Genomic DNA, 25,730 nt, shown 5'->3' with positions numbered 1-25,730 from the left:
TGAATAATGGTATTTGAGAAACACTGTGATTTACCATAATTCCTGCTATTTTTCTCTCTCTGATCCTCAGTCTGAGTGATAACGCTCTCACAGATTCCTGTGCTGAGCATCTAGCCTCTGCTCTCATTACAAACCAGTCACTGACAGCTCTGCAACTAAATAATAATAATCTGGGAGATTCAGGAGTGAAAAAACTGACTGCAGCTCTGACGAATCCGGAATGTAAAATACAGAGACTGAGGTCAGTACCAGACTGTGTAAGATTGTGTTTAAAATGATTAGATATTTTGGGCACTGTTACGTATAATAAATAAAGTCTGCCCATTATTATCAGTGTCAGTAATAGGGTCAGTAAATGGGTGCAGTCAGAGTCAAATTGTCAATCCGCTCCTAGTTATTTACCCTCAAATGCAGCCGCACCTTTCACACTTTTCCTTCTGATTCAAGAAGGGTGAGAAAGGTGCAGTGCAGAGTTTCCCCAAGTTCTTGAGTCAAGCGCAGGAGAGTCAAGGGTAAGAAAGCTATGCCCTGTTTTTTAATGGGGTTGAGAGGTTAGAAATGGAAGAGGGTGAGTGTGGAGTATAGAAGGCAGTTGTCCAGAGGATTAGCATTATAATTACCCAGAAGTTAAAAATGGTTTTAACTGGTCGAACCTTTCTGGGTAACGGTGACTGAGACAGTCAGATCCATCTGAAATTTGCACTTAAAATCGGAGAATCTGATGGTTTGAACTTAGAATCATAGATTCTCTACAGTGTATAAAGAGATAATTCGATCCATCAAGTCTGCACCGAAAGAGCTTCCTAACCAGGCCCACGCCCTATCCCCATAACCACATCTATTCTTTTTGGGCACTAAGGGGAATTTACCATGGCAAATTCACCTAACGTGCACATCTTTGGACTGTGGGAGGAAACCGGAGCACCCGGAGGAAATCCATGCAGACACTGAGAGGATATGCAAACTCCACACACAGTCACCCTCCTTTCACAGATACTTCCTGACCTACTGCGCATTTCCAGAATATTTATTTTTCTCATTTGCGTAATCCTTTATATTTGATTTTATTCTTCGAAATTGTGTTTCTTGAATGTTTCACACTGTACATTATTGATATTAATAGTGTTCTTTAAAACTCTGGTCATTTACTCTGAATCCTGTTAATTTTCTCCCTCTGATCTCTAGTTTGTGCGATAACAATCTCACAGATTCTTGCGCCGAAGATCTCACCTCTGTTCTCAGTACAAACTGGGTAGTGAAAAACTTGGACCTGGGTTGGAATAAACTGGGAGATTCAGGAGTGAAACTTCTGTCTGAGGCACTGAGGAAACCGGACTGTAAAATATGGCAATTGCAGTAAGTAGAAGACTGTGAAATTTTGGCCTGAATTTCTCACCTGTCGGGCATGTGCACTTAGCGGGTCCTGAAGCCAGTTTCAATCTGGCTCTCCAATATAATACTCGGACTCCTGTTGTCTCTCTCTGAACCCTTTACTAGGGATGTCAGCTCCACAAATCTTTGTGCCAAGGATGAAGGAGACTAATTACGCAAAGAGTAGTGAGGCCGTGGAATGCCCTACCTGCTACAGTAGTGAACTCGCCAACATTGAGGGCATTTAAAAGTTTATTGGATAAACATATGGATGATAATGGCATAGTGTAGGTTAGATGGCTTTTGTTTCGGTGCAACATCGTGGGCCGAAGGGCCTGTACTGCGCTGTATTGTTCTATGTTCTATGTCTATGTTCTATAATGTGATTGTGCACCATATATCGCCCCCTCTTCCACCTCTATGGCTCTCCCCGAGTCACAGCAACCGGTGTTTTATGTGAAAGAGAATAGGGATTAGATGACAGTGAATGGAAGGTGAAGAAGCCAGGAAATTGTTTATAGTTGTCAATAACAGATGACATTAGTAAAGTACATAGAGGTGACCTTGGTTCAGAAGACCAAGATGTAGAATTAGTTTATTTAATGAGAAGAATTAGCGACGGTAAGGAGTCACTTGTGCGAGTATTTTATAGGACCCCTGCACTTGTCACACTTTTGGATAGAGTATACAGGAAGAAATAATGGGGGCTTGTGAAAAAGGTACTGCAATAACCACAGGTGAATGGTTGCCTGGAAGCTGAATGCATTGTTTTCCAGACAATTTTGAGCAGCATGTCCTAGTGCCAAACACGGAATAAGATATTTTACAAAGAGAACAAAGAACAATACAGCACAGGAACAGGCTCTTCAGCCCTCGAAGCCTGTACCGGTCACGATACCAACCTTTGCAAAACTCTCAGCGCTTCCTTGTGCCATTTCCGTCTTTACCCATCATATCCATGTGTTTGTCAAGATGCCTTTTGAATACCGTTAATGTACCTGCTTCCACAACCTCCCCTGGCAACGTGTTCCAGGCACTCACCACCCTCTGCGTGAAAAACCTGCCTTGCACATCTCCTCTAAACCTTACCCCACAGACCTTAAACCTATGCCCCCTGGTGACTGACCCCTCCACCCTGGGAAAGAGTGCTTGCCCCTCAACCTTGTATACCTCCATCAGGTCACTCCTCAACCTCCATCTTTCTAATGAAAACAGTCCGAGTCTATTCAGCCTCTCCACGTAACTAAAAGCCCTCCAGACCAGGCAACATCCAGGTAAACCTCCTCTGCACCCTCTTCAAAGCCTCCACATCCTTCTGGTAGTATGGTGTTGCTCTTTTTAACTGGATACTGATATGATAGTTATTAATGATGATATTGCTTTTCAGAGTCGCCAGGTATCAAATGATACCACCACAAGGTTTTACCGGATATCAACCAAAGACCAAACAACCAGTTAGTTAGTTCAAGTTCAATGATAGTTTATTTACACACTAGAATTACTTCGACATGCAACACAAAACACGACAAGCTAACTTACACCTAACACTACAACAACCTGTACTTAACTTCAGGCACCTGGCTTTATGCAGAGGAACAAGGCCTTTGTTCAGATCTTGCGTGGCTGGGTCTGGAGAAGTGACTTTGTTTCTGCTGGGCTCATCCGTCTGATAGCGATCGTTGGTCTTGAACTTGTCTACTGGTCATGATGCTACACTTGGTTTTTGGCATAGGTCGGGACCAAGAGAGACCGAGCGCCGGGGCCAAGAGAGACTGAACGCATGGCAGTGTCTCTCTTTATCCTTCTGGGGTTTCGCGCTCTTTTGGGCGGTTCTTAGCTTTGGACCCAATAATTTGGCAGACTTTCATTACTGCCTTCGATTTTGGCCAATAAAGGGGCGGGTGGCTTGATGGTGGGGCGTGTCCTGAGCGGTCATTGACCTTGGCTTTTTGGGCTCCCTGAGCAAAGGGAGTGGTGCCGATGAGTCTGTTTCTGTATCTGTTACCTGAGTACAGATCTTTTGTTCTGGAGAAATGGGCCATTAGAATGCAAAGTAGCTGGGGGTTTCGATAGCATCTAGTTATCTGAGTTGCCAATATACATAAGCTCTGAGCGTCTTGAGTCCTTGGTTGACCATATTTCCCATGTTCCTTTGCAGGTGGCCATATTTCCCGGGATCCTTTGTAAGTGGCCATCCCAGATGGCTACATCCTGTCCTTTTGATCCTGAACGCGAAGCGTGGTGGATCACACTATTGATCCTCATCCGTCCTTAGTGTGCTGGTTATCCTTGGTCAAGGACAGGTTCTACACTACTCTGTCCTGTGTTTTTGGAGCATTTACCTAATTTTATCAACTCATCAGAAATTCATAAACTCTAAGGGTCACTATAAAACATTTAATCATTGCACATTTATTTAACTTATTTACACAAGGGAACCTCTAACTATCACTACCTAAGCTACTCTCATGCTGCTGGCAAATATCAAAAAGGAACTTCTGTACAACATCAAAATTTTAAAGAAATAAACAGCAGCATCACATCTCTACTTAATCGATTACAGGCATAGAGGTACAATCTTTTTATTTTGTCAGTGAAAAAGGTTTGTGGGGTTTGTTGGATTCCAAGGAAAGGGGCTTAGAGTGTGTTTATCGGGGAGCGGGAGGCTCCCCTTTGCCATTTGTGGAGTCTTAAATGTCTGAATGACACTGCAGAGTACTGCTATTACCAAAAGGGCTTCTACTGTATAGGAAAGGGAATACCATTTTACAATGTTTTCGCACCATGTGCAGGTATCAGTGTTTATTTTCATGTGAGGTGTGGTATCCGGGCTAGGGTTCTCATATTGTATGATATTGTATGATCACGTCCGAGGCCGGTGTGGTGTGGGGTACAAAAGTTGTCAACGCACGCAGTTGTCGGAGTCCAGCGATGATCACAATGAAGGCGGCCATCAGTCCTGTCTTCATCTTGTCTTTTTGTTCTTCGTATATTCCTGAGGGTGCAAGCATAATATCTGTTATTATCGTTGGTTAACATCTCGTTTTGTTTGTCTTTCTCTCTTCAAAGTCAATTGCCCATTAGAATCGTCATCACGTGTGACGCCCTCATTTAAAAAAAATAAATAACCATTTTAGAGACAAGGGGCGGGATTCTCCCGTACCCAGCGGGGCGAGGGGTCCAGGCGGGACGGAGTGGCGTGAACCACTCTGTCGTCGGGCCGCCCCAAAGGTGCGGAATCCTCCACACCTACAGGGGCTGGGCCCGCCCGGAGTGGTTGAAGGGCGTCCGCCGGCCGGCGCATGCACGGGAGCGCCAGCGCGTGCTGGCGTCATCCCCGCGTATGCACACAGGGATTCACTTCTGCATCGGCCATTGTGGTCCTCTGCGATGGCCGATACGGAAGGAATAGAGTGCCCCCACGGCACAGGCCCGCCCGCGGTATGGTGGACCCTGATTGCAGGCCAGGCCACCATGGGGGTACCTCCCGGGGCAAGATCCCCCCCCGCTACCCCCCAGGAACCCCAGAGCCCACCTGCGCTGCCAGGTCCCGCCGGTAAGAGATCTACTCTGATTTACGCCGGCGGGACCGGCTACAGGTGGGCGGGACTTCGTCCCATCGCGGGCCGGAGAATTCGGGTGGCCCCGGCGCCCATTGAGTCGCGCCGAACCCCGCCATTCTCCGAGGCGGGCGGCGCGACTCACGCCGGGCCGGTTTTTGGGGGGTGGGAGAGTTGGGAGGACAGCGGGGGCGCGATTCACGCCGTCCCCCGGCGATTCTCCCACCCAGCGGGTGGTCGGAGAATCCCGCCCAAGACATCCGAAAAGAAAAATTCTGTTAAGTGCAAGGAATCCTGCAGCTTGTGGTCGATGCAGTGAGTGAGCAGACAATTTCTCCGTCCAGGGACCAGAGGTAGTTCACGTACAGCAGCAAATGTGTAACAACCAAGTGTGTCAAACATGTAAATAGCAGTTGGGGTAGCAACCAAAGAGTCGCGGAAGGTAAAGAGGTGAGTGTACAGGCTGTGGCAAAAGGCATTCTTTAAACCACACTAAAGAGCAGATAAGGGGAAACAAAGACCTGCCAATGACAGTAAGGAGTGTAAAGAACCATTCCAGATTACTTGAAATGATCGAAGCATGAGGTGCATGAGCGCGGCTGGGCAAGAATGGGTGGGATTCCCCGGGTCGGGCGGTGATCAGTGCCGTTGCTCCCTACCTGGGTGACAAAATAAGTGGAAAGAATTTGTAACATATGGGATCCAACAATTTGTTCTTTTAACGGTCATTGGGCAATAAATGGCGTCAGAAGAGTAACCATGACTGTATCAAGAAATGTTGTAACTTTCCGACATTAATTAAAACCATGTGAGATCGGAAGAATAAACTGTATCAAGAAATTTTGTGTCGAGCCGACATTAATTAAAACCATGTAGCAATAAGGAAGAAAGAAAGAAAGTGGGCAGGTTCCATCAGGAAATAGGACACCGTAATTCACATGCGGTTCCTTTTTCTCATCATCTGGTCACCTCTGTGTTCCGTATCAAAAAACGCTGCGAAAGGGATACCTTAATGGGAGTCAGACTCTTGAGTCATCACCATCTCCCGGTTACCAAACTCGTGTCTGTCGTTTCTGTGCCGTGGCCGCGTGGGCCATCGTGGGATCCGAATCGTCATTCTTTACTAATCGACAAGCGTTGTCGCAGTGCCAATCGGGGGTTCGATTGTCATGAGGGGCAGTAGCTGCAAAGGGCAAATTTCCGTTGTCGGACGGTGGTGGTGGCTCTGGCTGTGGCAGTGAAAGGGGATACAGGGGGCCAAACATGTCCTGGTCGTTGTTCCAGGGGCTGTCGCTGTCGTCCGAATCAAGCTCAAGGTGGAAAGGCATACCTGTGGGCGGAGACAAGGTCGGGTCTGTGGGCATGGACGTGCTGTCTGGCTGGGGGGGGCTGGTCTAAGTTGTCGATGGGCGGGGTGGAATCGTCTGCCATTGCTAGGAAGACGTGGTAGGAGTGGCTACATTGGGTTCCATAAACTTTAAGCTGGTTGAGATGGAACCAACCTGTTTTTCCATTGGGGTACATTATTTTGTACACAGAGGGGCTCACTTTATCCAAAATGGAGTAGAGTCCTGCAAATTTGGGGTGAGGAACGAACTGGGATTATACAGGGAAAACATCACTTGCTGACCGACTGTATACTCTACAGGGTGGACTATTTTATCAAAGCAGGCCTTACTCTGCTTTTTACGAGCACCTAGTCGGACAGCTGCATCGAGCTGGGCTGTGTTAATATTTTCCGTGAGTTGCTTTTTTGTGGGTGAGGGCGGTGACTATGGGGCTGGCCAAATCAAGTCCTAATAAATGTTCAGTTCCTTTCATGGTTCGTCCGGTCATGAGGGTGTGGGGGGTGAATCCTGTGGAACTTGATACTGTGTTCCTAATAAACATAAGGGAGAACTGTGTCCCATGTGGTGTTATGCTGTTGCACCATTTTCCTAATAGTCGTTTTTAGGGTCCGATTTATACGTTCCACAAGACCGCTGGATTGGGGGTGATAAGCAATGTGGAATTTTTGTTTTATTCCAGAAATCGTTAGGACATTCTGCATTACTCTGTCGGTGAAATGGGAACCTTGGTATGATTCAATGCTGCGGGGCAGTCCCCAACGTGTAAATATCTGCTGTGTTAAGATCTTGGCTGTTTCCTTAGCCATGTTTGTCCTGGAGGGAAATGTTTCCACCCATTTTGTGAAGGTGTTGATTACGACCAACGCATATTTAAAACCATTTCTGCAGAGGGGAGGGGACCAATGTAATCGAGCTGTAAATTCGTCCATGGGCCATTAACAGGTCGGGTGTGTCTTAATTGTACTTTCCTGGAGTACCTTTCAGGATTATTCTGTGCGCAGATTAAACAATTCTCAACATAATGCATGACGCCTGCTTTTGAATCGGGCCACCAGCACAAAGGTCTTAATGGGCAATGGTGGTTTCTATCCCCTGATGTCCGTGTCCATCATGAAACTGGCAAATTATCTGGTTTCTGTCCTAGGTGGGGACCGCATAAATTCCATTCTTTAAAATTATATTGCCCTGTACCGTCACTGAGTCCTTGAATTTGTCGTAGGGGGCTGGGTAGTTTCCGTCTAAAACTTGCTTAAGAGTGTCGTCTGCCTTTTGGGCCTGGGCTAAATCTTCGATATTGGTCTGTGAAACCTGGACTGCGTGTATCGGTTCACTCTCGGGGGGGGGGGGTTGCCAAAAGTGACCGTGTCGTGATCCTGACTTGGCTAAGGCGTCTGCCTTTACGTTACCGGGTGGGAAGGAACGATGATGGCTTCTGACTTTGATTATGCCATATGTGCGGTCTTTTGCTGTCTCAAGAATATGCTTCAATAATGGGGCTGAGGGTAGGGGGTTTACCATCAGCGGATATGAATCCTCTAGATTCCCACAGGGGCAGGAATTCTGTCAAACTGCTGCAGACATATAAACTGTCCGAATATATATCTGCGGGGGTCGGGAAAGAATCTGGGTGCTGTACTATATATGCTATTGCTGCTAATTCGGCTGCTTGTGATCCTGAGTGGCCTGGCAATTTTAAAGGTATTTCCTCTAATGCGCGTCCCTGCGTGTCTTCCACACAAATACCGCATCCTGTTATTCTTTTTCCATTGTCAATGGTGGAGGAACCATCTACATAAGTTTTTAAAGAGTTATCTGTGGTCGGGTGATTCTATGTTCTGATGCCTGCTCGTGTGGGTAGTGATTTCAGAATAAAGGGTCCTGTGTGGTGTTTGGCTGCAATGATCTGGCACTCATGTGGGTTTCCTTCATACTGCAGGTTGTCCACTAAAAATGTGTGGTCCTTTGTCCGTTTAACTGTGATGTCCCTTGTCAGAACAGTGTCCAGCAAGCTGCTCTGATCTGGCTATCTGAACTGTCCTTTAACCTACCATCTAACAGTTGGGGCGTGCTCGGTTAAAATCATTACGGGGTTGAGGCCTGTGATATATGCAAAATATTGAACTGCACAAAAGACTGCGAGCAAATGCCGTTTGCAGGCTGAAAATCCTTGCTCCACGGGATCCAAAACTCGTGAGGCATAGGCTATGGGTCCGAAACGGTCATGTCTTTCCTATAGTAGTACTGCAGAGAGGGTTCCGTCGGTGGTCGCTACTTCTATGGCGCTATGGCGCAGGAGGAGTGTGAGTCTGGTACCTGCAAAGCGGGGGCTGTGCCTAGGGCGCGTTTTAATTCATCGATGGCGTCCGTGTGCTGAGGAAGCCATTCCCATGGGTCGTACTTTTTAAGGAGTTCTGAAAGTGGGGCTTTTGTGGCAAAACCATCAATATGGTGCCTACAATACCCAACTAATCCGAAGAATGATCGGAGTGCAGTGACATTGTGGGGCAGGGGCAATTTAACTATTGATTCAATCGTTTCTGTTCAATCTCTCTTTTCCTGTATGTGATAATGGCACCTAAGTAAAGGACCTTTACTTTCAGAATCTGGGCTTTTTGGGGGTTGACTTTGCATCCAATTGATTATAAGAGACCTCGCAATTCTGAAAGATGCTTAACATGCTCTTCCTTTATGTCCGTCTGTAGGAGTAAGTCGTCCACATACTGAATAAGGCATTCGGGTCGGGTTAATTTGGAAAGTCCGTTGGCCAATTGCCAGTGAAAGAAGGAAGGGGAGTTGTGAAAACCTTGTCCACGTATACTGCTGTCCTTGAAATATGAACGTAAACTTGTATTGACAGGCCTTATCTGAGGGAATGGGCCAAAAGCCATTGCTAATGTCCAGCACAGTAAAGTACTTCGCATGTACTCCCTGCTTCAGCATGGTTTCGGGACTCGTGGCAACGGTGGGGGCTGCTAATAGGGTGATCTTGTTGAGCTCTCGGTCGTCAATGGTCAATCTCCATGAACCGTCGGGTTTCTTTACGAGCCAAATTGGGGCATTGTTTGTTGCGGCTACGGGCCGAATTACTCCTTGATCTAGTAAGCTATTGATAACTTTTGCAATCTCACCCTCGACTTGCTGTGGGAAACCGTATTGCTGCTGGGGCTTAGGATCGTGACTTGTAATTGTGACTATTCCCGGACTTTTTCCACAATCGTGCTTGTGCTAGGCGAAGGATGCTTTATGTTTTCTTAGGACCTCTCTAATCATCTAATCTGTACTAATGGCTTGCGGATCAAACCAATAGTCGCCTACTGAGCAGATTCTATGTTCCTAGTCTCCTACTGTGAACGTGGCGGGGACTCTTGCTGTTCTGGCCATTTTCCATACACACTTACTCATGGGGTCAAAGGAAAGGTTGTGTGAGCTCATGAAGTCGATTCCTAAAATGTGCTCTGCTGTTTGGGGCAAGTCCACTAAAACAATGGGGGGCTTGGTGTTTATGTTGCCGATTTGAATATCTACGGGGGACGTAATGTATCCCTGCTGTACATGTCCTGTAAATCCACTAAGAGTGCTGGTGTCTGTGGTGGGCCATTTGTCACGCTGAAACATTGTGGAGGAGTTTAAAGTGGTGCGGGACCCTTCTGTGTCCCAAAGGAACTCTACTGGGTGTCCCCGGACTGTGTCTGTGACTACTGGTCTGCCTGATTTGTCCCAGAGTGTGTCGCAGACCCAAGTTGGGGAGTCCGAACACCGTCAATTTGTGCTATTACTCACTGCATTATCTGATCGGGTGCTAATGCTAGGTATGGGCCTAACATTGTTCCAAGGTGGGGTGTTCGATTACTAGTTCCGTTGCTGGTTCGGGGGTGCGTTGCATTCGTGGTCGTAATGTCCCTTTTGTCCACAATTATAGCAACCTCGTGGTGCCTGTGCATTGGGGTGCTGACCTTCATTTCTGCCCTCATTTACCCATGCGGGGTCCTGCGTAGTCCTGATTGGGTTCATATTCGCTTCTGCCTTCTCCTGATCTGCCTTTCTATGTAGGGATTGTTCCCAAGCTCTGGAAAGTCTCTTTAAAACCCAAACTTCATTATGTGTGGCGTCTGCGGGGTGGTAATTTACATCGGCCTTTTGATCTGCTTCTGTGCCTTGGGAGCCTAAAGTACGAGCCCATTTAGCTGTGTTGTCATTATCTAAGTTTGTGCGGTTCAATTCCCCAAATACCGCTTTAAAATGGATCCAAAGGCGACCTGCGTATGCAGTAGCATGCTCTCCCTTCTTTTGTCTACATGGGTTCAAACCTTCTACAGGATTTCCTCTGTCGTATCCAATCGCGTAAAAATAGCTGCCTTCATCTCCTGGAGGCTTCCTCCTCCTACATTCTGGGGTTCTGGTAAAGCTGAGCTAACGGACGGGTCAAGGCTCATGACTATAAGCTGAACTTCCTCTGCTTCATCCAGACCGTACATAACTGTTTGCTGTCTTACTCTCTCAAATAAATTATGCGGGTCTGCTGTTGGTTCAAATGGTTCAATTTTGGCGCAGGCATCTCTCAATTGGGTGATGGTCATTATCATAGAATTTACAGTGCAGAAGGAGGCTATTCGGCCCATCGAGTCTGCACCGGCTCTTGGAAAGAGCACCCTACCCAAGGTCCACACCTCCACCCTATCCCCATAACCCAGTAACCTCACCCAACACTAAGGGCAATTTTGGACACTAAGGGCAATTTAGCATGGCCAATTCACCTAACCTGCGCATCTTTGGACTGTGGGAGGGAATCGGAGCACCGGGAGGAAGCCCACGCACACACGGGAGAATGTGCAGACTCCGCACAGACAGTGACCCAAGCCGGGAATCGAACCTGGGACCCTGGAGCTGTGAAGCAATTGTGCAAACCACATCGCGACCATGCTGCCCACGGTGGTGGGGTGGTGTAAACGAAATTGGGCTCCTCGCGATCCTGTGACGTGCGCTGTGTGGTGACTGGATTCATGGGGGTGTGTGCTGCCTGTGCAGTCGGTGGTGCGGGTGCTTTCCTTTTCGGGGCCTGGGGGGTTCTATTTTGATTTTCTGTATCCTCCACATATCTATGGGCGGTTAAATTTAGTTCTTGCTGTTGCTAACTTTGCCTTGGTTCAATTGCTCTGTTTTATTACCTTTGCTCTCGAGTCGGCAGGTATCTTTATGATACCGCCACGAAGTTCAAGTCCGAGTAATGATCAATAATCCAATACACCGATTTGTAAGATTTAAATCAAAGCACATTTATTATACACCGTAATCGCTACTCATGCACAAATTCTACGCCTAAGCTACTTCTATAGCTAACAGGCCTATACTTAACTTTGGACTGGCCCACCAGGTCAGGGGAACAAATGGCCTTTCGTTTGGGTTCTGAGTCTGCGGGATTCGAAGTTGGTACGGATTGGTAGCTAGGAGCGCTTATCTCGTAGCGAGCGTTGAATTTAAGACTTACGATTGTCGGTCTTCACTGCACCGGTCATGGTCAATGTTGGTTCTTGTTGCTGGGCGACCCGGGCAGGAAGAGGAGAGTGAAGGGCAGGTGAAGAGAGCAATTTGAACTTGGGGCTTAACTCTTATAGTCCCCAGGGGCTTCCCGCCTTTCGGGGCGGACCCTGTACCTGGTCCCAAGTGATTGGACTTCGTCCCAATCGCTTGGTTCGATTTCCTCCAATACTGGAGTGGTTCCCTGATCGATGGGCGGTCTTGAAGTGCTCATTCACCTCCTTTGTGTTGGCTCCTGCTGGCGCCGAAGAGTCTGGCTTTCCTTTGTGTGTCCAAAATGTTGCTTATTGTTCCCGGGGATTGCTCATCAGTATGCAGATGGCTGTGACTTTGTTATGCTGATGGTCGCTGGTATCGATGTTGTCTGGCCTTTTCAGAGGTAAATACACAGCAAACCTGCAGCTGCTGGTTTTTGTCTTGTTGGCTGACTTTCCCATCAGCCTTTGCCGTTCGCCATTTTGAATCGGGAGTTGGCCAATTTAAGTGGCTACATTGCCAACTGGGGCCATTCTCCTGATCTAAATTCAGTCCAAAGGTATTTCTGAAGCCGTTTTGCACTGAAAGCAGTGACTGTAACTTTGCTATTTGATGCCTACATTTGGCGTGATCTACTGTACTCTGTACCCTGTCTTTGTTCTGTTGTGGAACTATGGAGCGCTCGTAAAGCTGCCTTCAAATCTGCGCATATTTCTTTCGCTGTTCTACGTGTTGTTCCGTCTCTTCTCGTACCAAAATTGCGCGCTGTGTATCTTGGTAGGCCTTATCGTACTGGGTCTGAAAGCTCCTACGGTGTACTATACAAGATTTGTGTGCCCATTTGACATCAGCCATCTCTTTATCTTTAGCTGCCAACTGTTCCCTGAGTTGCTCATTAAATTTCTCACATTCACCAAAGTTTCCCTCATTCTTCTCCTCTTTCTCAACTAGCTGTCTGCTGAGCGTCTTCACGACCTCCTCTGTGCCTCGCAATTGTGCCAAACAGGATACGATTGCCATCGGCTTACGAACTTTAAATGCATTCTTTATATGTACCTCGGTTAGGTTGCCCCACCAGGTTTGTGCTATGCTTCCTGGACCTTACTCTTCATTTGAACAAAACTTGGACCAAATGGGTCATCTTTTCCCCTTCAAATACTTTCTCAATTCTTCTTCCCATATGGGGCACTGCTCTGCTCTACTGGTCACTGCGACCTAGGGTTCCTGCGAGTTCATTAGGCGTTCCATTGCCTTTGCTGCCATTGCTTCTATTGTCTCTTTCCCTACCGTTAATTTGGGACAGGGGGAATAAGGCAGCGATTCGAACAGCGGGTATGGCCTAGGCTATTTTCCGGTTCACAATACTCCCGATAGTTTTACACAACAAAATCTAACTAGTTTACCTTATATCCCTGTTAGTACGCATGCAAGTTAATACACACTTCCGAATCTTGGAGATTTGATCGATACGGGCCTTACACTGTGGTTTCTTTCACTTTTCTCAATTGGGTTTCTAATGCAAAGTTTTGTGGGTTCTCTCAGAGTGACAAAATCACTTCTAGGTCATGTTCCCCTCAGATGTCGCCAATAATGTTGCTCTTTTTAACTGGACACTGATATGACAATTATTAATGATGATATTGCTTTTAAGAGTCGCCAGGTATCAAATGATACCACCACAAGGTTTTACCAGATATCGATCAAAGACCAAACAATCAGTTTGTTAGTTCAAGTTCAATGATAGTTTATTTTCACACAAGAATTACTTCGACATGCAACATAAAACACTACAAACTAAATTACACCTAACACTACAACAACCTGTACTTAACTTCAGGCACCCGGCTTTATGCAGAGGAACAAGGCCTTTGTTCGGATCTTGCGTGGCTGGGTCTGGAGAAGTGACTTCGTTTCTGCTGTGCTCATCGTTGCGATCGTTGGTCTTGAACTTATCTTCTGGTTGTGATGCCACACTTGGTTTTAGGCGTAGGTCGGGGCCAAGAGAGACCGAGCGCCGGGGCCAAGAGAGACTGAACACATGGCAGTTTATCCTTCTGGGGTTTCACGCTCTTTTGGGCGGTCCTTAGCTTTGGACGCAATAATTCGGCAGGCTTCGATTACTGCCTTCGATTTTGGTCAATAAAGGGGCAGGTGGCTTGATGGCGGGGCGTGTCCTGAGCGATCATTGACCTTGACTTTGTGGGCTCCCTGAGCAAAGGGAGTGGCGCCGATGAGTCTGTTTCTGTATCTGTTACCTGAGTACAGGTCTTTTGTTCTGGGAAATGGGCCATTAAAATGCAAAGTAGCTGTGGATTTCGATAGCGTCTAGTTATCCGAACCCTTGTCTGCGTGGGTTTCCTCCGGCTGCTCCGATTTCCATAAGACATAGGAGCGGAAGTAAGGCCATTCGGCCCATCGAGACCACTCCACCATTCAATCATGGCTGATTTCAACTCCATTTACCCGCTCTCTCTCCACAGCCCTTAATTCCTCGAGAAATCAAGAATTTATCAACTTCTGTCTTAAAGACACTCAACGTCCCGGCCTCCACCGCCCTCTGTGGCAATGAATTCCACAGACCCACCACTCTCTGGCTGAAGAAATTTCTCCTCATCTCTGTTCTAAAGTGACTCCCTTTTATTCTAAGGCTGTGGCCCTGGGTCCTAGTCTCCCCTGCTAATGGAAACAACTTCCCTACGTCCACCCTATCTAAGCCATTCATTATCTTGTAAGTTTCTATTAGATCTCCCCTCAACCTCCTAAACTCCAATGAATATAATCCCAGGATCCTCAGATGTTCATCGTATGTTAGGCCTACCATTCCTGGGATCATCCGTGTGAATCTCCGCTGGACCCGCTCCAGTCCCAGTATGTCCTTCCTGAGGTGTGGGGCCCAAAATTGCTCACAGTATTCTAAATGGGGCCTAACTAATGCTTTATAAAGCTTCAGAAGTACATCCCTGCTTTTATATTCCAAGCCACTTGAGATAAATGATAACATTGCATTTGTTTTCTTAATTACAGACTCAACCTGCAAGTTTACCTTTAGAGAATCCTGGACTAGGACTCCCAAGTCCCTTTGCACTTCAGCATTATGAATTTTGTCACCGTTTAGAAAATAGTCCATGCCTCTATTCTTTTTTCCAAAGTGCAAGACCTTGCACTTGCCCACGTTGAATTTCATCAGCCATTTCTTGGACCACTCTCCTAAACTGTCTAAATCTTTCTGCAGCCTCCCCACCTCCTCCATACTACCTGCCCCTCCACCTATCTTTGTATCATCGGCAAACTTAGCCAGAATGCCCTCTTTCCGTCATCTAGATCGTTAATATATAAAGAGAACAGCTGTGGCCCCAACACTGAACCCTGCGGGACACCACTTGTCACCGGTTGCCATTCCGATAAATAACATTTTATCCCAACTCTCTGCCTTCTGCCTGACAGCCAATCATCAATCCATGTGAGTACCTTGCCTCGAGTACCATGGGCCCTTATTTTACTCAGCTGTCTCCCGTGAGGCACCTTATCAAAGGCCTTTTGGAAGTCAAGATAGATAACATCCATTGGCTCTCCTTGGTCTAACCTATTTGTTATCTCTTCAAAGAACTCTTAACAGGTTTGTAAGGCACGACCTCCCCTTACTAAATCCATGCTGACTTGTCCTAATCTGACCCTACACTTCCAAGAATTTAGAAATCTCATCCTTAACGATGGATTCTAGAATCTTGCCAACAACCGTGGTTAGGCTAATTGGCCTATAATTTTCCATCTTTTTTCTTGTTCCCTTTTTGAACAGGAGGGTTACAACAGTGATTTCCAATCCTCTGGGACTTTCCCTGACTCCAGTGACTTTTCAAAGATCATAAATAACGCCTCCACTATTTCTTCAGCTATCTCCTTTAAAACTCTAGGATGTAGCCCATCTGGGCCCGGAGATTTATCAATTTTTAGACCTCTTAGTTTCTCTAGCACTTTCCCCTTTGTGATGGCGACCATATTCAACTCTGCCCTCTGACTCTCCTGAATTGTTGGGATATTACTCATGTCTTCTACTGTGAAGACTGACGCAAAGTATTTATTTAGTTTCTCAGATATTTCCTTGTCTCCCATCACTAGATTACCAGCGTCATTTTGGAGCGGCCCAATGTCAACTTTTGCCTCCCGTTTGTTTTTTAATGTATTGAAAGAAACTTTTACTATCATTCCTAATGTTACTAGCTAGCCTACCTTCATATTTGATCCTCTCTTTCCTTATTTCTCTCTTTGTTATCCTCTGTTTGTTTTTGTAGCCTTCCCAATCTTCTGACTTCCCACTACTCTTTGCCACATTATAGGCTTTCTCTTTTGCTTTGATGCATTCCCTAACTTCCTTTGTCAGCCATGGCTGCCTAATCCCCCCTCTGATAACCTTTCTTTTCTTTGGGATGAACCTCTGTTCTGTGTCCTCAATTACTCCAAGAAACTCCTGCCATTGTTGTTCTACTGTCTTTCCCACTAGGCTCTGCTCCCAGTTGATCTTCGTCAGTTCCTCCCTCATGCCCCTGTAGTTACCTTTATTTAACTGTAACACCTTTACATCTGATTCTACCTTCTTTCTTTCAAATTGGAGATTGAACTCTACCATATTATGATCACTGCCTCCTAAGTGTTCCCTTACTTTAAGATCTTTAATCAAGTCTGGCTCATTACATAACACTAAGTCCAGAATGGCCTGTTCCCTCGTGGGCTCCATCACAAGCTGTTCCAAAAAGCCCTCCTGTAAGCATTCAATGAACTGGTCCTGATCACTGTTAGGAGGCCTGTACATAACTCCCATTATGGTTTTTTTGCCTTTGTGGTTCCTCAACTCTACCCACACAGACTCCACATCATCTGACCCTATGTTGTTTAGTGCTACTGATTTAATTTCCTTCCTAATTAACAAGGCAACCCCGCCCCCTCTGCCCACCTCTCTGTCTTTTCGATAGGTTGTGAATCCCTGGATGTTTAAATGGCAGTCCTGAACCCCCTGCAACCACATCTCTGTGATGCCTACCACATCATACCTGCCAGTCACAATCTGGGCCACAAGCTCATCTACCTTGTTCCGTACACTGCGCGCATTTAAATATAGCACCTTTAATTCTCTATTGACCGTCCCTTTTTGTTTTCTTAGTGTGGTGGACCTTGGTTTACTGAGCCTTTCCATACACTGTGTCAGATTTTGTGAGATGGGGACTATCGTAACCTCTCCTGAGTTCTGTCTTTTCGTGCCTTTTTGGATTCATAAGCAGCTACGCTTCCCACTGATTACTTCACTTCTTGGTTCCCTGACTTTCCCTTCCCCCCCAATCTCTAGTTTAAAGTCCTATTGATCACCCTATTTACTCTTTTCGCCAGAACACTGGTCCCAGCTCGGTTCAGGTGGAGACCATCCCAACGGTATAGGTCCCCCTGTCCCAAAACTGATGCCAGTGTCCCATGAAAAGGAACCCCTCTTTCCCACACCAATCTTTCAGCCACGTGTTAACTTCCCTTATTCTTGCCTCCCTATGCCAATTTGCACGTGGCTCGGGCAGTAATCCGGAGATTATGACCCTTGACCTGTTTTTTAATTTGAATCCTAGCTCTTTATAATCTCTAATCAGGTCCTCTTTCCTAGACTTGCCTATGTTGTTGGTACCGACATGGACCACAACAACTGGATCCTCCCCCTCCCTCTCCTTTCAAGTATCCTTTAAAGCCAGTCAGAGATGTCCCGCACCCGAGCACCGGGCAGGCAATATACCATGCGGGACTCTCTATCCTGCTCACAAAGGATACTATCTATCCCCCTGATAATAGAATCCCCAACAACTACAACTTGCCTATTTACTCCCTCCCCTTGAATGGCCTGCTGAACCATGGTGCCTTGGTCAGCTGACTCATCCTTCCTGCAGCCCTGTTCGCCATCCACACGGGGAGCAAGTGCCTCATACCTGTTGGACAGGGTCAAGGGCTGAGGATCCTGAGTTCCTGACTGCTGGTTCCCTTTACCTGCCTGACTTACAGTCACACCCTGCTGTCCCTGGCCACTGGCAGGATTTAAACTACTTACTCTGACAGGTGTGACTGCCTCCTGAAACACAGTGTCCAGGTAAGTCTCCCCCTCCCGGATGTGCCTCAGTGTTTGAAGCTCAGACTCCAGCTCATCAACTCTGAGCCAGAGCTCTTCGAGCAGACAACACTTACTGCAGATGTGGTCGCTGCAGCTCGCAATGGGATCTGCCAGCTCCCACATCAAGAAGCTCAAGCTCATCACCTGACCAGCCAGCTCTAATTAATTAATTAGTTTAATTTAAGTTTACGAGTTTAGTTGTGTTTTTTTTAAATTTGGGGCAGATTTGCTATCAACCAACCAGATCAAAGCTTCCCTCTGACGTCACTTTTGAGAAAAAAAATGGAAAACTGGAAGTTACCGTTCGGTTTTTGTACTCACACAGAGACTGCTCCTCCTCCTCCGAATGGCTCTCGAAACTTTCCTGGTTTCCTCACTGCACCAAATTACCAAGTTTCAAATTCTCACTCTGTCTGTGTCTCACTCAGGCTGTGTCTCTTTGACCTGCGCAATGCTTTCCTTCCGCAAATCCCGAAAGACATGCTGTTAGGTAATTTGGACATTCTGAATTCTCCCTCGGTGTACCCACAAAGGCGACGAGGGGGTTTTCACAGTAACTTCATTGCAGTATTAATTTAAGCCTACTTATGACAATTATTAAGATTATTATTATCAATGAGGGTGAGGGTGCCAAGGGGAAAGAAGACATTTTCTTTGTACAAAGTCGTGTACCTGATAATACCGAAACAAGTTAGCTCTCGGAAGTGGGTTTTTGTCCAACCACACCTCAAGACCAGCGAACATCCCAAGTATAAATAAATCCCTGATCTGCTCAAGGCCCTCCTTCCTCCAAGCCCAAACGACAAGTTCAAGACTGCCAGTACTAACTGATGATTTTCACAGACTAGGGCCAACAACATCATGGCACCCTAAATGCTGCAAAACTGTCTGCATATTCTCAAGGTGACCACCACAAGCCGACTGAAAATCTATTTTGCCGTGGGAAACGGAAGAGGAGCCGTGACCAAGTCTTTCAAACTGGTACCTCTACAGGCACTTCTATTCATCCACCCCTACGTGGACTCCGTCCCCCTTTACCAGCCCTGCACCTTCTCAATATTCACCACCCAATAGTAAAATAACAGGTTGGGCAAAGCTAGCTCCCCGATTGCTTGTCCCTTTGCAAAAACACCCTGTGAATCCATGGGATCTTGCATTCCCAAAAAAAGAAGATATAATTTTATTGAATTTCATAAAGAAAGATTTGGAAAGGAAGACACTGGAACAAAAATAGAAACCTTGGGAGAATATTCATCTTTACTGACTGAACTATTCCTGCCTGGATATTCATCTTTACCAACTGAACCCTTCTTGTCAAGGTCAGCGGGGCGGTTTTCCCACTTCTTCAAATCAATCTTCATGAATTAACCAGATGCACGAAATTAGTTTATGCAGCGATGCCAATCATTTCCAGATAATGGAAGCTGGACCTGACCAGGCAAAAAGACAACCTCCCCAGATCAGCTCCCCTCCCTGGGAGATAAACCGGAAAGCATTTGCTTTTGTCCAAGTTCAATTTATATCCCGAGAAGGGGCCGAACATCCCGAGCAGCTTCATTACCTGTTCTGCACTGGAGGGAGGATTTGTTCCATACAACAACAAATCATCCGCATACAATGACACCCTATGCTCCCCAACCAGCGCCCCCCCCCCCCCCCACCTCTCTATCCCCCTCCACTTTGTGGATGATCTTAATGCTATGGCCAGAGTCTCAATTGCTAAGGCAAATAATAGCAGGGACAATCGACAACCCTGTCTCATGCCACTCATCAGGTGGAAATACTTTGAGCTCAAAGCATTCGTATTAGCACTCACGGTGGGGGCCCTATATAAGAGCTGGATCTGAGTTCTGAATCTAGACCCCAAGGCCAAACCTGCCAAGGATCTCGGAAAAATAACCCCATCCCACTGTATCAAACACCGCAGTCAATGAGATAGTCATCTCCGGCTCGGACTGGAGTGGGGAAAAGACAACATTAAGCAGCCACCGAACATTGGCTGATAACTGCCGACCCTACCTGTCTGCTCCTCCGATATAACCTCTGGAAGGCAGGGCTCCCAGCGCATTACCAAGTCCTTCGCCAACACGTTTGCATCTGCATTCAATAATGAAATAGGGCGATATGACCCACACTGTGTTGGATCCTTATTCTTTTTTAAGATCAAAGAGATTGATGAATGCGCCAATGTCCCCTGGGACATGCAATCATTAAATATTTCTACCAGCACAAGGACCAGCTGCCCTCAAACTTCTTATAAAATTCGATCAGAATCCATCCGGTCCCGCCGCCTTATTCAATTGCATTGAACCCATGCATTCCATGACCTCCTGTGAGGTCAGTGGGGACACCAATTCCTCCCTTGTCTCCTTTACAACTGGAATAGACAAACCATCCAAGAACCCCAACATCGACGATCTGTACTTCGGGTGTTCCAATTTGTAATGGATACGATAAAAAGCCTCATGAACCTTTGCTTGGGCAGAGGCCAAGCTGTCACCCAAGTCCTTCACATGCAATTTTTCCCGAGGAGCCACCTGTCGCCTCAGCTGGTGTGCTAACAGACGACTGGCCTTTTCCTATGCTCAGAAAAAGCCCCCTGTGTCCATCGAAAGTAACCCAAACCCCAACGTAATTTCTTTCTACTTTCCAATAACTCCGAATATTGGTGATCCACCTCCAGGATGGCATCCACCAGCCTCTGTCTCTCCACACTTTTACTCTTTGTCTATCTCATAACAGATAATCTCTCCTCTAATGAATGCCTTCAAAGCCTCCCACGACATGGAAGGCAAAATCTCCTCACTTCTATTAAACTCCAAATACTCCCTAATGACAGAGGAAACCCTCTTAAGAATCCCTTATCCACCATCAACGATGTCTCCAACTGCCACTGCCAACTGAGCAGGGTCAGACCCCACAAAATCCACAAAATGCGGAGTGTGATCTGAGATCACTATCGCCGAATACCAGCCCCTGCAGCAGAGACCTATCCACCACAAATAATACTATCCTAGAATATACCTGATGTACCTGAGAAAAGAACAAAAAGTCCATCTCATCCAGATGTAAAAATCTCCACAGATCTGCTCCCCCCATCTGTTCCATAAAGGCCAAAAGTGCCTTTGCCACCCCGGAGGCTCACAGCCTTAGGTCTCAATTTATCCAATCGAGGATCCACTACACAGTTAAAGTCCCCACCCAGGATGAACTAGTATGAGTCCAGATCTGTGATCTAAAGCAGCAACTCATTGATAAAAGCTGTGTCATCCGAGTTTGGGGCATATATATATTGACCAACACCACCAGGGTACCTGGCAACGTACCTCCCGTTCGGATCCGTCAAAATCATAGCCACCGATAAAGATACCTGCTTATTAATCAGGATCGCTGCCCCTTGGACCCTACTGTCAAATCCTGAGTGAAACATTTTCCCTATCCAACCCTTCCACAACCTTATCTGACCTTTAACCCACAAATGAGTCTCCCTGCAACAGCAACTCAGCAGCTTTCAAACTCCTAAGGTGCGCAAACACCTTAGATCTCTTTATTAAATCGTTCAACACGTCAAGTTCCATGTGACCATCCAGAGAGCGGGTTGTCCACCCACTCTTTCCCCCCCCTCCATTTCAGAGTCAGCCATTCCCCTCCTATGCGGCAGTCCAGCAACACCTCAAGAGAAGCCACCAAGATGGCCACCACATTCCCCAACACGACTGAACAAAGGTTCCCAGACAGTCAGAAAATTAACCAACTCCCCCCTCTCCACCACCCACCAACACCACACCTAAGCAGCCCCCCCCAAACCCAATCAAAAGCAAAACCCCATAGTTCATAGTTTTAAACCTCCCCCCCCCTATGAGCTGCAGATATCCCTATTGCGACATTCAGTTTCTGAAAATCGGCGGAGGGTATTGTCTAGGTTACACAAATTCTCTCGCTCTGTGGCTCCTGCGACCAAGACGTCATCCAAGTACACCACCAGATGTTGCAGTCCTCGCAGGATATTCTCCGTGGCACGTTGAAAAATTGCACAAGCCGACGACATTCCAAATGGCAGTCGCATATACTCATAAAGGCCCTGTGAATATTAATGTCACATAACGTCTGGGTCCAGCTTCAGCTGGTGATATGTATGGCTCATGCAGAACTTAGTAAACAAATGACCCCCAGCCACTTTGGAATACAAATCTTCAATTCACGGTATTTGGCACCTGTCCCAAAGGGGAGGCCTTATTCATGGTTAACTTATAGTGACCTCATAGTTGATCTGTTTTTTCTGGCTTAAGTATGGGAGTACCGGCGCTGCACAATCAACGAACCGTACCAGCCAGATACTCCTAAGGCCCTCTAGTGGGCCACGTTTCATCTCTACATTTGCTAGCTGTGTGTACGAGCACCAAGTGGGCCCGGAAGTACTTAGGCTGTATATTTTTGCCATGGCTCCCTTGATCTTACCCAAGCCTGCTTGAAAATCCTCATGGTATTTTCCCAACATCTTATATTGCCCTCTGATGCCCATCTGAAAGATGCGGTGCGAGTCAAGGCAGAGGAATTGCAGCCAATCACGACCCAGTAATCTTGGTCTGGGGTTTGATTGATTGTTTTATTGTTGCATGTTCCGATTTGATTTGATTTGATTTATTATTGCCACATGTATTATTATACAGTGAAAAGCATTGTTTCTTGCTTGCTATACAGACAACGCATACCGTACATAGGGAAGGAAGGAGAGACTACACAAATGTAATGTTAGTCATAACTAGGATGTAGAGAAAAGATCAACTTAATGCGAGGTAGGTCCATTCAAAAGTCTGATGGCAGCAGGGAAGAAGCTGTTCTTGAGTCGGTTGGTACGTGACCTCAAACTTTTGTATCTTTTTCCTGAATGAAGAAGGTGGAAGAGAGTATGTCCGGGGTGCGTGGGGTCTTTAATTATGCTGGTTGCCTTTCCGAGGCAACAGAATTATAGAGTCAGTGGCTGGAACGCTGGTTTGCGTGATGGACTGGGCTACATTCACGACTTTTTGTAGTTTCCTGCGGTATTGGGCAGAGCATGTTACTAACTTTGCCTTAGTTTAATTGCTCTGTTTTATCACCTTTGCTCTTGAGTCGCCAGGTATCTTTATGATACCGCCACGTGGTTGAAGTCCGAGTAATGATCAATAATCCAATACACCGATTAGTAAGATTTAAATCAAAGCACATTTATTATACACCGTAATCACTACGCATATACAAATTCTATGTCTAAGCTACTTCTACAGCTAATAGGCCAATACTTAACTTGGAACTAGCCCTCCTGGTCAGGGAAACAAATGGCCTTTCGTTCGGGTTCTGAGCCTGCGGGATTCGAAGTTGGTACAGATTGGTAGCTAGGAGCGCCAGTCTCGTAGCGAGCGTTGAAGTAAGACTTACTGGATATCGGCGGCGGCTGAACCGGTCACTGTCAAGGGTTGGTTCGTGTTGCTGAGTGACCTGGTCAAGAAGAACAATTTGAACTTGGGCTTAATTCTTATAGTCCCCAGGGGCTTCCCGCCTTTCGGGGCAGACCCTGTACCTGGTTCCAAGTCATTGGACTTTGTCCCAATCATTTGGTTCGATATTCTCCAATGCTGGAGCGGTTCCCTGATCGATGGGCGGTCCTGAGGTGGTCGTTCACCTCCTTTTGTGTAGGCTTCTGCTGGCGCCAAGAGTCTGGTTTTGCTTTATGTGTCTACATGTTGCTCATTGTTCCCAGGGATTGCTCATTAGTATGCAGATGGCTGGTGTTTTGTTATGCTGATGGTTGCTGGTATCGATCTTGTCTGGCCTTTCCAGAGGTAAATACACAGTCAACCTGCAGCTGCTGGTTTTTGTCCTGTTGGCTGACTTTCCCATCAGCCTTTGCCGTTCGTCATTTTAAATCGGGAGTTAGCCATTTTAAGTGGCTACACACCCTCCTTGTGATCCTAACGCGAAGCGTGAAGGATCACATAACTATGTTGCTTTCCATTCCCTGACCTGGGGGAGGGGGCACTTCCTTCATGACCTCTGCACTGACCATAGCTATGCAAAAAAGTTTTAACTAATAATTCTAAAGGCGCTATGTCAAGCAGGGATATGCATTACAAAACAATAAACTGGGATAACTATCCTTAATACACTACACTCATTTAAACATTTCATCATCCTAACTTCCTTAACCATACAAACAAAATCATAGCATTTTATACACAGTTTTCCTGGCTTGGCAGTCAGGCTGAGGATCGTACAATTTGCTCATGAACAGTTTACATTTCTTTATTTACAATAAACGCAAGTGAATGCACTTTATTATAGATCGCAGGGGTCGGGGGTCTGGTCGTATCCGAAAATAGGGGATCTGCTATATACCGGGGTTCGAGCACGGTAGGCTCTCCTTCTCCATTTCCGTAGACGCATAGTCTGCACTATACAGCAGAGTATCGCTAATACCAGTAATGTTTTTATTACATAGGACAGAGAGTACCAGGTTATAAACCTGGCACACCAAGATGATATGGTGTCGCTGGTGACTGGGCTCTGGGTACTGCGGGGAAGTGAAACATTAACGGCTGGGGGGCTTGAAGGACTGGGGTTCGCGTTCACGCGCAACCAAATGTCCATAAATATGATGCTGATCCATGTGAAGGAAGTCCTCATGGCTCTTCTGTTTCCTTTTCTTCTCTTCTCCGGTCCTGGAGCTTCTGGGGTTCTGTGGAAACACGCATAGTGTCTGTAACTATCTTTGTTTAATATCTCGTACGATAGTGTGTCTGTCCTGTAGTGCCAATTACTCCCTTTACAACTGGTCACTATGTGTGACTCCCTCATTTTTTTTCAAAAATCGAATTTTAGGACAAGACACACTTCCCAATAATGAACCAGTGCGAGCTGTCTCGCAGACTGTGCAATTTACCATCCAAATGTTTCAGGATGTAAATAGCATGTGGTTGGCAACCTAAAGGTTACCGAAACAAAACAAAACGTTTTGAACTAAAATTTCCAAAATGAGGTGCGTATGGGCCGCGACGGGTACGATTTGGATGGCGTCCCCGGGTAGGACGGCTACCAATGCTGTGTCTTTCCTACCCGAGCGTAGTTGACCAGAGGGGAAGTTCCCAGGCAGGACGGGTCCCACGTTTCTCCACTGCCTGAGCAACCAACAAGAATGGGCAAAGAATGTAGTCATCGTGGTGGGGCTGCCGTAGTGGTTCTTTCCTTCGAACCAGAAGAGCAGTTATGAACGGGGGTCTGGTACCTGAACCAGTCTCTGCAGACAAGTCCTCAGAGGTTTCTGCTGAAAAGGCGTGCGGACAGGTTCTCAGAGGTTTCGGCCAAATAGGCGTGGGGCAGTGAAAAATGAATTTTCCTGTCTGACGAACAACATAAAACAAACTTACAAACAACATAAAACATGCAGCAGATTCCATCAGAAAGGACACCACTTCTCCCAAGCGGTTCCTTTTAAACATCATCTGGACACCTCAGTTATCGGTTGCGAACAGGGTCGCAAAGGGGTCCTCGGTATGGGAGTCAGACCCAAGGTCGTCATCTTCTCCCGGGTGCCAAACTCTTGAGTGTATCAGGGCTGAAAGGGCTGCATGGTGTGAGGTGGGGTCGCTCTTGTTGCGGACGAGTCGGAACGAGTTATCTCGGTGCCAATAGTTGGTGTCTAGTTGTGTGGGGTCAGAATCGGGGTTGTCGGTGTAGGTCGGTGGTCGGTGGTGGGGTTTGTTTAGGAAAGTGATCATGAAGGGATCACTCGGATCGTAGTCGGAATCGGTGGGTGCGGGTCCTGTT

The 25,730-nt window shown here is 46.6% G+C and overlaps 1 protein-coding gene across 8 annotated transcripts in view; it reads left to right on the top strand.

Annotated features, from left to right (window-relative positions):
• Window positions 1-25,730, top strand: part of LOC140410282 (NACHT, LRR and PYD domains-containing protein 3-like) — a 193,457-nt gene that overhangs the window by 148,575 nt on the left and 19,152 nt on the right. For 7 of the 8 annotated variants that reach the window (XM_072498254.1, XM_072498253.1, XM_072498250.1 and 4 more), the window contains 2 exons: window positions 71-241; window positions 1,186-1,356. In XM_072498254.1, the coding sequence (XP_072354355.1) occupies window positions 71-241; window positions 1,186-1,356 (342 nt within the window). Of the gene's footprint in view, window positions 1-70; window positions 242-1,185; window positions 1,361-25,730 lie in introns of those variants that run through there. The other variant, XM_072498257.1, reaches the window with a different exon arrangement.

The sequence above is a fragment of the Scyliorhinus torazame genome, chromosome 4, assembly GCF_047496885.1.
Source record: "Scyliorhinus torazame isolate Kashiwa2021f chromosome 4, sScyTor2.1, whole genome shotgun sequence".
Classification (NCBI taxonomy): Eukaryota; Metazoa; Chordata; class Chondrichthyes; order Carcharhiniformes; family Scyliorhinidae; genus Scyliorhinus; species Scyliorhinus torazame.
Note: the sequence above shows the minus strand (reverse complement) of the source record. Positions and strands in the feature narration are given on the sequence as shown.